Source organism: Ictidomys tridecemlineatus, chromosome 6 (assembly GCF_052094955.1).
Source record: "Ictidomys tridecemlineatus isolate mIctTri1 chromosome 6, mIctTri1.hap1, whole genome shotgun sequence".
NCBI classification, from domain to species: Eukaryota; Metazoa; Chordata; class Mammalia; order Rodentia; family Sciuridae; genus Ictidomys; species Ictidomys tridecemlineatus.
In genome coordinates, this window is record NC_135482.1 from 185,410,700 (window position 1) to 185,423,083 (window position 12,384).

At 40.3% G+C, this 12,384-nt stretch overlaps 1 protein-coding gene across 4 annotated transcripts in view; it reads right to left on the minus strand.

The window, feature by feature from the left end:
• Abcc4 (ATP binding cassette subfamily C member 4 (PEL blood group)) overlaps positions 1-12,384 on the minus strand; it is a 224,165-nt gene that overhangs the window by 20,709 nt on the left and 191,072 nt on the right. For all 4 annotated transcript variants that reach the window (XM_005317040.5, XM_005317042.5, XM_078016213.1 and 1 more), the window contains 2 exons: positions 7,185-7,274; positions 558-730 (listed from right to left, as the gene is read on the minus strand). In XM_005317040.5, the coding sequence (XP_005317097.2) occupies positions 558-730; positions 7,185-7,274 (263 nt within the window). The remainder of the gene's footprint in view (positions 1-557; positions 731-7,184; positions 7,275-12,384) is intronic.

The following is a 12,384-nucleotide window of genomic DNA, read 5'->3' on the forward strand; positions in this document are numbered from 1 at the left end:
TTAGAACCCAAAGCATCAGGGATTCTGGATTTCTGGAACATGGGCATATATAAAATGAGATACATAGACTAAAAGGTAACTTTGTACAATATTTTTAATAACTCTGGCATGAAATAAAGTTTATGTGTTGCAGTGAAAGGGGAAAGAGTGTACCCCGCCCGCAACAGGGACAATGAATAAACCATGTGTTGTGTGCCTGTTTTGAGTACGACCTGTCACATGAGCTCAGGTGTGAAATTTTTCACTTGTGTTTGTCACATCAGCACTCAGAAAGTTTTGGATGTTGAAGCATTTCAGATTTTTTTTTTATTAGAATGCTCCACCTGTAACATCATCTGCACTGTAAAACACATCCTTTCTTCCTCTGTTTTCCAGAATAAACATTATCAAGATTCATTATCGGAGGTACACCGAGAACTTAGAAACATTTCTCAGCATCATCACACGCTTCTCATTTACCACATTTAAAATCCATATTCATCACTGTTCACATCCTTCACCCATCAGTTGAAAGAAAGAAATTCATATTTGCTATTGCGTCGACTTCAGCTCCATACCGTGGGTCCACATTTGCGGTGGCTTCATCAATAATCAATATCCGATTTTTCTTCAGAATTGCCCTGGCAAGGCACACCAACTGTCTCTGTCCAACACTAAAATTGGATCCCGATTCGGCCAATTCAGTATCCATTTTACCAGGAAGATCTTCAATGGTTTCTTTAAGCTGTACCTGCAGACACAGACAGAAGAATGACATTTTCCTAAACAAATTGCCACTGAAGCAGGCGAGCCTCTTGGACATTAGAGATTTGAAGCTCCTTTCTCAGAAGGCATGTCTTAAGTGTATAGCCTTGGGATGGTGAGAGGTGTATCCAGTATTAGAAAGATGGCTGAGTCAACTCAGAACAGAACCTGTCTGACTTACAGAGAACAAACCTAAGGGGACCCACTTGCTTCTCAGTCACCATGGATAAGCACTATGTGCGCTGGGTCACCTGCTGGTGCAAACTTCACTTTAAAAATGTACTATGTGCTAAATACAATTATTCTCCAGGTAAAATGTAGCACAATGAAAATGTCCCTCCTTAGATGTTAGTTTAAAGGTAAGTGCTCCTTATCTTTTATGGACAAAAACAGAATAACGGTTGGCTAAGGGCTGGAGGGCTGACTATAAACGAACACACAAGGGAACTTTTGGGGTGACAGAAACGTTCCAAAACTGAAATTCTGTGATGGTTGCAGAGCTCTAAAAATTTACCAAAACCACTGAATCATGCTAATAAAGGGAGCATGTTCTGGTATGTAAATTACACCTCAATGAAACTGGTGCAAAGAAACGATCTCTGTGCCCCCATCACCTGAATCTCCTCCTGCCATGCAATATTCACGGAGACCTCCCAGGAATTCTAGGAGTCTCTCATAAATCAAGTTCTTTCTCCCAACATACAGAAATGTCTCTATAGAATAAGTAAAACAGATCTTACAGTGGAGTCTAGGCATAGGACTCAGTACACAAAAAGGAAACTAGAAATACAAAGTCACTGCAGGAACTATGGTTCTCTGAAGAATACTCCTTAGGTACTTCACTATTGTGGAATATTTTAATCACCTGGAAAAATTAAAAAAAAAATCAAAGAATGGGACACTACAGGTCAGAGTCAGGAGAGCCTATTCTGGAGATGGTTCATTACTAAGTTTAAATCCTGAATTGCTAAACTTGTTTCAGGCATCGGCTTTGGTCTTACAAAGGCACTGCAGAGAATGCAAACCCACAAACACAGCGTAATACCTTCTTACCCCCAGACTATGGAGTGTTCGTACTAATCATCTTTGCAAACTATAACTGTAAGGTGATGTGAGACTATGATGGGTGGGAGTTGTGTTCACTGAATATTGAGCCCAACTCAAGGCTATACTTAAGATACTGAAAGACAAAGGGTCAATACACTTCACTTGAAGAAATCAGCAGGCTGTTGAGTGATGGCCATGGAGTAGGTACGATGATATTGTCAAAAACGAAAACACCAAAGGCAACACTTCTCAAAATGCTGAAGCACTTTTATGAATGTGCTCGAGTTGTGTTCACGATGGACAGCTACCCGCCAAAAGCGGGAATTCTGAGTTAAGATTAAATATAGTACTGGTTCTTGTTACTAGCGTGAGAGACGGGGAAACACAGAAAATCTCAAGTGTAAGATTTGGACTGTGGTGCAAGGCCCAATAGTAAAAATGATAGAGCAGAAGGTGCCAGCTAGGATAAGTCCCCTCCATTACAAGGAAGAGAAGCTACCAGACGTGGTTCTCATGGGAGATGCCTAGATCTGCCCTCCATGCTGCCACTTATCAAAGGTTACTGGAGGCAGCTGTCCCTTTGAAGTGGCCTTTAGGAACCTTGGTACATGCATTCTTCTCAAGACCAACAGCCAGACTTGGGAGAAATAATCTCTTCCCCTTCCCTGACTAAGGTGACATCTGGTCACTTACTGAGTTTTTACTTTCCTTCAGGTTTCAATGTCAACCTGAAGAGGAATAAGGGTTTTGAGGTGAAGGACAATGAATGTGTCTTCCAGAAAACAATGTCTTCTGGGATGGTTGTCATCAATGAATCTGGGACAGTGAGAAAAAAATGATGTGAATATGAAGGTGCTCTGCAGTGCTGCTATATGTTCCAGTTATGATTAGGTATTAGAAGAGAGGGAAGAACCATGGAGGCAGAAAACGTATCTGATAATGGCATTACATCAGTAATGAATTTCTTGAGTGAGATGAGTGTCAAGTTATGTAGGAGAATGGAGTTACAAATTCAAGGGGGAAATCGCAACTTAACGAATATATCTGCAATCTATCTTTGAATGGTTCAGCCAGATAAAGACAGACAGTACCAGATAGGAAGCAGAAGTAGTAAAATACGAACATCTGGGGAATCTGCACAAAGGGTATGTGTACTCCTCATACTCTTCCACCAACCTTTCTGTGGGTGAAAATTCTAAATAAAAAGCCAGACAGCCTGGGCTTGAGTCCGGCCTGGCTCTTATCTTCATAACCTGCAAATGAGACTTGACATGACTAGAATCAACATGTCGGTCTCCAAACACTGTGAAGTATAACATGACTTAGTATGTTCAAGTGCCTTGTGCCTGACATGAGGTGAAAGGTCAATAGACATCGTGCCAGCCATCTCTCTGACATTCTGTTTTATTTTGCTTCACTGCATCTATAAGTAGCTAACTTTGTATCATATATGCACTGGCTTGTTTTCTATATTCACAAGAATTTAAGCTCCAGGGGTAGTTGGGAGGTTCTTTGCCTTCATGACTAGTACAGAAGCTTCAAGATCCACAAGGCCTATGGAATGTGCTCTCAACCAATATCTGTTGAATGTAGGAATGAAGCCACAAGCACATCAAGATATGTCCATTCCTATTAATTAGAAAATAAATCCACATGGACATGTACTTTATTATATGAAATGTCACATTCTTATTAGATATTGTCGTAAAGGAAATTTATTTCTTATAAAAATTTGCTGGCCCTAGATTATCATAGTAGTATATAAAATGTGCAAAACATTTTTAAAACACTATTTCTGGAAAACTGATTAAATAACATAGTAGTCTAAACTATGAATATATAACAGTTCGAATACTTTTAAGCTTGGAAAAATAGCACCAAAAAAAAAAAAAAAACTGAAAATACACTGAACTTATAAGACACCCCGAGAACCATTGTGACACATGCTGTCTCCCACTGTGTGCACTATATCTCCTGGGCACTAGTGACCCTCAAAGGAGATTGATGTGGATGTCAGGGTCTGTTCCTGGGACTTTTTTAACATCATACAAGAAAAGCTGATATGGGATGGGAAGAAAAGAGGGACTAAAATTTGATCAACAGATAGAGATGAGCTTTTGACTAGAAATCAGACAGTGGGAAATGGGGTGAGGGGAGCCCTTGACTGACGTCCCTGGCCCAGGGGCTACAGAGCGTGGAGGAAGGTTGGCTCCTGGGTGTGTGCATGGCTGATGTTCAGGTTTCCTGTGTAACGAGATTTACTTTTATCCTAATAGAAATACCATCAATGTTGAACTTAACTGGATGAATTCTCTGCCATTCTGTCAAGACAAACCCTACTCTTAATGATCCATTCCAATATTAAAGTTGTTTTATAACAGAGGTAACATGCTGCTTATTCATTTTCGGAGTTTATCTGCTGGGATCCCTTGACCATTTTTAATACACTGCTTCCATCTCTGGTTTTAATTTCTATTTATGCAGCTGCTGCTGCTTCTTAGATACCCATGTTGGCACGGATTCCAATAAGATATCTTCAGTTCACAGCTATTTTTTTAGTATTTAAGGCAACTTTCAGTATATTTAGAAAAATAACCAAGAAGAAATGAGCAATGTTCCAAGGACTCTCCTTTATGAAGGCCAAACTTACTTTTCTACCTCTGTTACTGAATTCACTCTCCAAGGGAGAAGGGGAGCAAGAAATAAGAGAAATCTTTTTCTCCATCTCATCTTTTCTTTTTTACTTTAAGTTGTTAGAGAGGTAACAACTGAAGTGTTCACTTAAGCATTCTCATTTGCCTACCCTGTGGGTTTGGGTTTCCATTTCCAGCTGGTATCACTCATAAACTGACTGATTAGGGTTTTCAGTCCAAGCTTCCTGTTTGTTTTGCTTTTAGTGCTGGGGATTGAGCTCAGCGCCTACACATGCTCAGCAGCTCTACCACTGAGCCACACCCCAGCCAGGCTCTTAGTCCACTTGAATGGGAGCTAGGCCTCCTACCTGCTGAAGAGCAGGCTGGATCTTGCTGCTCTGGTTTGGACATAGTGGGAAGAAGAAAGCTGTGGAGATACACAGAGTATGATACAAAAATCCAGAGGAACTTCCAAGACACTGGAATCATGGCGTGAAATCCTCTGCATGATATCTTCCCAAACACAAATGTACCATCATGTTTACATGATCCAAGGGGGTACAGTTGTGAATCCATTGTCAGAAGACCCTGAGATTACAAGGATTCCAGGGTAAGAAGCTCTGACTTATCAGAATGACCCCAACCTCCATAAGCTTGTGGTCATGAAACTCTAATTATTTCCATGAAAAATTCACAGGGCTTCACCTGCTATCAGATCTAGGCCTTTTACCCGAACCAGATGATGAAAAAACTGGAAAATGGAGAAAAAAAATTTAAATCACTCATTTTAAAAATAATCCTAAATAAGCAATGCGATTACCTTGGTGACAACATTTCTAAGGTGCAGGTTTCAGATTACATGCATGATTAAGAATAGGTGGAACCAAACTGCAGATATAATACTATGTTGTAATTTTTTGAAAATCTACCAAATCTTTCATTTAAAAAATAGTATACACTGTGACAAGGAATTCTTAGAGAAAGACAATGATGAGTGATTTCTTATTTCTTAAGATTTCACTAAAGCATGAGGTCAATTCCAGAAAGAATACACAGATCCACTGGAAGGCAGGTCTGTCAAGGTGCACATCAATATGCCCATGTTATTCCCATTTACAGGAAGCTCTAAATGCAGTTTAAATAAAGGTAGACCTCAGTATTATCTGCCTCTTTTCATTGTCAGAATTCTGAGAGGCTACTAAATTTTATTTTAATGAAATAAGTGTAAGTTATAGTCAAATTCACAGATGGCTTTGGACCGAGATGTCTCCCAGGTAGCATGTCTTCACTGTCCATGTAACAGTGTGTTTCTAAAGTAATTTTGCTATCTGAGAATCTGTAAAAAGCAATATCAATCTGTGAAGCAAACAGAAAAATAATTAGTAATTCCTGTTTTCTTAGGGCATGTCACAATATCACTGTTAAGTGTGTCCTGGGAATTCAAGAGCAGGTGATTGTCTTATCTTTATCTACCATCTCTGATGGGTAATGTCCTCCTCGCTCTTCTCTCCTACAATTTCACTACAGAAACACTCACACACTTAAATGAACCCAGGCCAACTGTTTCTCCAGTAGGAGATGATGAAGTAATCAACCCAATTTAGGACAATAAAATCCCCATGGTTGATGGAAAGCAGGATGGATGTGTAAAGGCTTGGCACTGACATGTCTTCAGGAGCAAGAATTACTGGCAGGAAGTTGTCAGGCCTCTAAGTCTGCTTGCTCGTCGGCAGAACCTATCTTTAAATTAAAGATTTCAGAGCTAACCCCAGAAGGGTGACAAGGACAAACACACCAATCAAAACAATAACAACAAAGAGGAAATTATCGCTGAAATTATATTTTTTTTATTAAACCATACTTCTCTGAAATGAAGATCAACCATTCAATACATATTCATTAAATGCTTAATTTTGAAAACTAAGCATTTATTTAGATGAACACTAAGCTAGGTCCTAGGAGGGATTAGAAGTCAAAGATATGGTTTCTGCCATTAAGTAGCTTAGAATTAATTTGTAGAACTAGGGTGAACATGCAAAGTAATTACTGTTAAAATACACAAACCAACAACACCCTTAACAGTTCGAATCCTTTCCCCGTGAAGGCAAGGAAATTTAAGCAAGTAGTTTACAGTGAGCCCCTAATCAAATAATAGAAAACCCTCTAGAAACGAAGGCATCAGTATAAAACCTAAACAAAGGCTTCAGGGTTCTGTCAATTGAAGTCACTCTTCAGTATTAAAATGACATGTTGGCCAATAAATTATTATTATCACATTCTATGTGTATAACTTACCTTTATAAACACTTTCCTCAAAAACTTCAAAGAATTTCCTAAGTATGATCTCATCTGTCTTTCAGGTAATACTGAAAACCTATTGCTTGTCTCTATTTCCAAATGTTCCCTAGGAACGCAGCAATAAAATCAAAGTTGCAGGGCACAGAGTCACTAGAAATGGGACACACAATTTCTAACTTAGATACCTGAATAAGAACAAATAAGATAATGTATGTACTGGGTTATAGACAGAAAGTTAAAATGAGAACATAAAATGCTTTATTTTTGGTTTTTATCATCTTCCATTCATACCTTTTAAAGTGTATCCATGTCATCAATATTTCCAAGTGATGAACCCAGTTAAACTGATCAGCAGCCCTCAGTTATCTGCAACATTATTTTACACACACACAAACACACACACACACACACATACATACACTGATGCTAACCAATAAAAGATAATTGCACTTTATAAATTACCTCCTCTAAGGCATTCCACAGCTCCTCATCTGTGTGCTCATTAAAGGGATCCAGGTTTTTCCTCATTGTTCCCGTGAACAAAACAGGCTCCTAAATGTCCAAAAGAGTGAATATCATTACTGTTGTCTCTTCTCACTTTATTCCAATGTTCACTTTCAGACTAGAATTAAACTATGAAAACAAAGCAAAGCAAAACAAAACCAAAAAAAACCAATATTCACTAGTTTCATTGATTAAGGTTGCAAATGCCTGTTTATAAAACAACACCTCTACAAATTTCCCATTGAACACACCGGGCTCCACATGTCTTCCAGACCACAGAACACTAACAAAAGCAACGACTGCAGGGTGCCCTCTTAAGAAAACGAAGGAGCAAAAGGGAAGTCTGGTTTTTACAAAAGGTTCCTGGGTAATATCTGTAGAAACCGGAAATATAAGGACCTAGTATTTGAGGAATGTTACATCAATGGAACTACTTAAATTATCAATTCTGGATGATGCTGGAAAATACCAACCAACCACATGATTAACTGAAGTTTATGCTTCAAAAAAAAACTGGCATTTTCTCCATTAGTAAAATAATCTTCTGTATCGGGGATCTCTCTGTGTGTCCAAATGGGATGTTCTGTTCTTGGGCCAAAGGGGACATGAACTAATGAGGCCAGTGGCACCTCTGCTTCTGAAGCGATCACCTCTGATGTAGCATTAGCTGATGTCTGCGTATCAGGGTCACCTGTCTCTCAGAACCTCATTATTAATGACAAGGGTAAGGTGACCTGAAACCCACTGTGAATCACATCACGTCATAACATTACTTTAATTTAAACAGTTCTTCTATTCATCTGCTTTAGGAGGACCCACAATTAAACGGCTCTTAAAATACATGCCCACTTCTGAGTTTCAAGAAAGAATCTTGTCCATAAGCTTCTATAGACTGTAAATGTTTCCTTCTGGCTGGAGCCACTCAGGACACAAGGACATGAACAGCAAAGAGCCCAAATGGCTACTTTCAGCAAAGATGGCAGAACCACGAGGTGTGCAGATGTGGGAAGCAGAGAAGCCCTGGCTCTTCCACAGGTGCCAGAGAACTGCTCCAGGAAACCCAGACTCAAGTGTCTCCCAGCCTGGGGGCTGGAACTCTTAACACATGAGAAGTGTCATTCACCATCTCAGTTCTAAGAGGGAGAAGTGGACACAGAAGATCAATGGTTTGCCACCTGAAAACAGGCATCCCTAGCCAAAATACGAAAATTGAAGACATTAAGATAGGCGTTTTATTCACACAAAGTTGATTAAGTGACTAATATGCCCCCAAAGCACTGAAAAACCACAGGTCATACCATGTTTCAAAATGACTACTGAATTGAACAGAAAAGTCCCAGGTGCTTTGTTTAAGGTTTTGCCTAAAACCAACAAATTTAAGACTTAAGACTGAATAACCATCTACACAGGAATGGGAATCTCTTGTCAGGGGTATAAGCATAATTCTATTGACTTCAGATGATTAACAAAACAAACCTTGGTCAATACCAACTTAGAGAGATTCCAACACGCAGAACATTCGAACTCCATCCAATTGTTCACACAAGGTTCACAGAAACAAAGTGGCCAGGGGCAAGGGGGCAGCTATCTCCCCTTCCTCCCTCTCTCCTCCCACTTCCCCACAAGGGTCCACACTGACAATGACATCCCACTCAGGGCCGTATACTGAGAGGCTCTCAGGATGGGTAGACAGAGGGGCTGAAAGAACATGGGTTCAGAAGCAGCGCTAGCCCTGTAGAGAAGAGGGAGGAGGTCTCTGCTTTATCAATGACCTGGATAATTTTTTCCTTCAGGTCCCTCCCATAGAGCAAAGTCACATCCACCAACACCTCCATGGTTTGGTCCTCGTGGGTTTTTACAAAGAACTCTTTTGAGAGATGATATCTAAGCTGATGTATGAAAAAACTGCTTTGCTTTATGTAGTCTGACTTTCCTTTCTTTGTTAAAAGGATGGGAAGGGGCCAAGTATTAGTGATTTAGGAATAGTGGTTTGGTGGCTCAGGAGAACTGCACAGGAATGCATCAGTGAAGTCCAAGCCCTTATTCCTTCATCAGGGCCCTGTGCACATCCCCTCCCTCACCTTCTCCCCTTTAGGAATCCCCTCGAAATGGATGAGTCCCTCCAAAGATCAGGGACTAACATAAAGTCCTTCCAGCTCCAGGAGCTGTTCACTCCGAGCCCCTGACCATCAGTGCCCTAGGCTGTGTTCTGAACTCCGACCTTAGGCACACCGGCCCCAGGCAGGTTTGCTCTCCTCATCAAGTCACTGCTGACTGGCATAAAACCACAGAAGTGAAGTTCAAACTCTTCCCACTGAGAGAGGGGTCCCCACTTAAATCTATACTGTCAATTTAAATGGAAAATTTATCACTCACGTTCATTTAGGCAGGAGAAAATAGTTGAGCAAATAAGAACATTTTTCATTATGACATGCCAAATACATATTTCACTGAGTAAAGTTTCAATCAAAACTTGTTGAATGAGAAGAATGATTTACTAAAACATTAAGTGACTGAAGCTGTATTTTTCTTTAAAACCAGCAGGCAATTTGTTCAGTGTCTATTTTACTACACCAGCGTGTTTTATGTATGGTGTTGGTTTCTGCTCATTCTACTTTCATCCACCTGCCAAAGAAGAAACCATTATATTATCTTCCAAAGGTAATAAAGTGCTCATAGCAGACACATATTGCAAGAGTAGATAAGGGTCGAATTAATTATCACTTCTGATAGATATTATTATTTAACATGTCTACCTTTGTGCAATAAAATTAATAAACTAATCTTATAAATAAGTGTTGTAAAAACGTTTGCAGGCAGAACATTCAGCGTGGGGATTTATGGGAGGACACACAACCCTCTCATAAATATGTGCAAAATTTATTAGCCTAAGCATATTTTTTGTGATGGTACATATTTAAACCTCATTTAATGAGAGTTTTACTTTAACCCCTACAGTTAGCTGGTGTGGTTCAGTTAGGAAAACAATTGCTGATGTTCAATATAATAATTTAAATGGAGGACCAGCATCAAACCTGTTTTTCATAACCGTTTTGAAAGTTCACACATTTTTTTTGTGCTTTGAGCCACATTCAGTAGTTAATTTTCCCTCTATTACTAACATAACACAAATCATAATGGATAAGTGAACCAGAAGTGGCCACTCTGCATCAAAACAGTAACTGGTAACCCCTTGACAGACTCTCACGAGACCTATGCTATGTATTGACTGGGAGACGGGCCTCACTTATCCCAAGAAACTCTCCCCACTCACCTTCAGACACTTAAGAAGACCTGAGACCAAGACAAAAACTGCTACAAACTAGCAAGGTGAAGCACAACTTTACCCTGATCTCTTTGGGTCACCAACCAGGCAAATTCATCTATGACTGCTGCTTGGCCAGTGTCCACCCAGCTGCAACTGCTTCATGTTAGAATTGGGAGGACCTTTTTGGAGGGCTGCACCTCTCCTGGTCTCAAAAACCAAGGAGTCACCTGAAGTCACTTTAAGTCTTGGTTCCCTCCCCTGACTTTTTTTTTTTTTTTTTAAATCCTGTAGCCTCAGAATGAACAGATCATCATCCATTTTCAGAAGAAAAGAACATTGTTAGTCAACAAAGGAAGAAGAATTTAAGTCCTGTAAAGTCTTCTTTAAATACAAAAAGGTCACCAGCTCCAGGGAGCAGTTCCAGGGGCTCTAATGAAGACTTCACTGTGCAGAAAACAAAGGTCGACTGCATTAGGCTGGGATCCAATTGTATTTCTTTACTAGTAACAGCATACCTTTTCTCTTTGAGTTTTGTTCTCAGAAAGCAAAACCGGGTGGGGGAGAAAGGAAAAAAAAGAAAGCCAGGTAATCCAAAAGAAGTCTTAAAGAAACATTGCTCTGCTTACCCTGTTCCACCTACTAAAGAAACTAGGAGAAAAGAACTACCAAAATAGCAGAGTGGACTGCTTAAAAAATACCTGGCTATTGTTCTGAAACAAATAAAAAAAAAATCTATTCAATGTAAAAGAGAAAATCTGTCTGATCATGATAAAGATGATAGCTGTTGATGTGCGCCAACCCTCAGGGTGTGATCATAAAAGCTGAATTTGCATGGAATTATTCTGCAATTGAAAACATTTTTTCTTTGTGCCCACAGGATAGGGGCTCTAGGTTTTGAAATCCATTCTTCCAGATGCTTTCTGATAAGCAGTCTATTCCCAGAAAACAGCCCCACCTTGGGGTTCTCTTTGGGGAGTGCATTAACCATTTCCAATCCATAGCACTAATGAACTCTACTCTTTCGCCACCTACTCTGGGGGATATTTCCATGGGTAGTTTGCTTATTTCTGCATTTTGAACACGTATGGAGGAGTCCCTTCATAAAGACACACTGTTGGTTTCTTTAAGTGACTCTAGGTTGGCCCCTGGCTCTGTATGGGCCACCATATATCACCATTCCTGTGCCCCTACCCAGGTCCTGAACCCCTAATTCAGAATTGCTCATGGCTGGGTCCAAAAGGATAAAGGAGGACCCTGAACCATCAGCTAAGGGGAAATGCACAAGAGAGAGACTGGGAGCTGGGAGCTTGCTGCTCCGGGGTTGGGGTGGGGGTGGGTGGCAACAAGAGGCAACACTGTACCCTTTTACTGTGTCCCCTCCAAACTTCTAAGTTCCTCACCAGGGGTGTTGCAACACTAGCAACCCCACCTTGAGCTTGTTTGCTGGGGAAGAGGGTCATATGATCTCTGCACTGCAAAACCCAGTGGCCTTCAAGTCACCTTGACAACAGGTTTTCTCAGTCCCTGCAGCCACTAAGTCTTTGTCCCAGAAAGGGCCCTGTACTCCAGGAGCTCAGGCTGAAAGTACCAGCCACCATGAGCCATGATACAGAAATGAACCCATTTCTAAAATGCCTTTTTTTTTTTTGAAGAGTGTCAAACATTTTTATTCTCCTTATTGCCTTTTTAAAAAATTTAATTCAATTTTTTACACAAACAGAGCACACCATTTGTGCAATCATACCCGTACATAGGGTAATAATGTCTCATTCCACTATCTCCCCACCCCACCCTCACCACCCTCATGATTTTTAGACCTGAGTACCACTCGAGATTTCGGGCAAAAGAAACCACACAAAGAATCCAGCCATTCAAAACCAGCAAACTGCC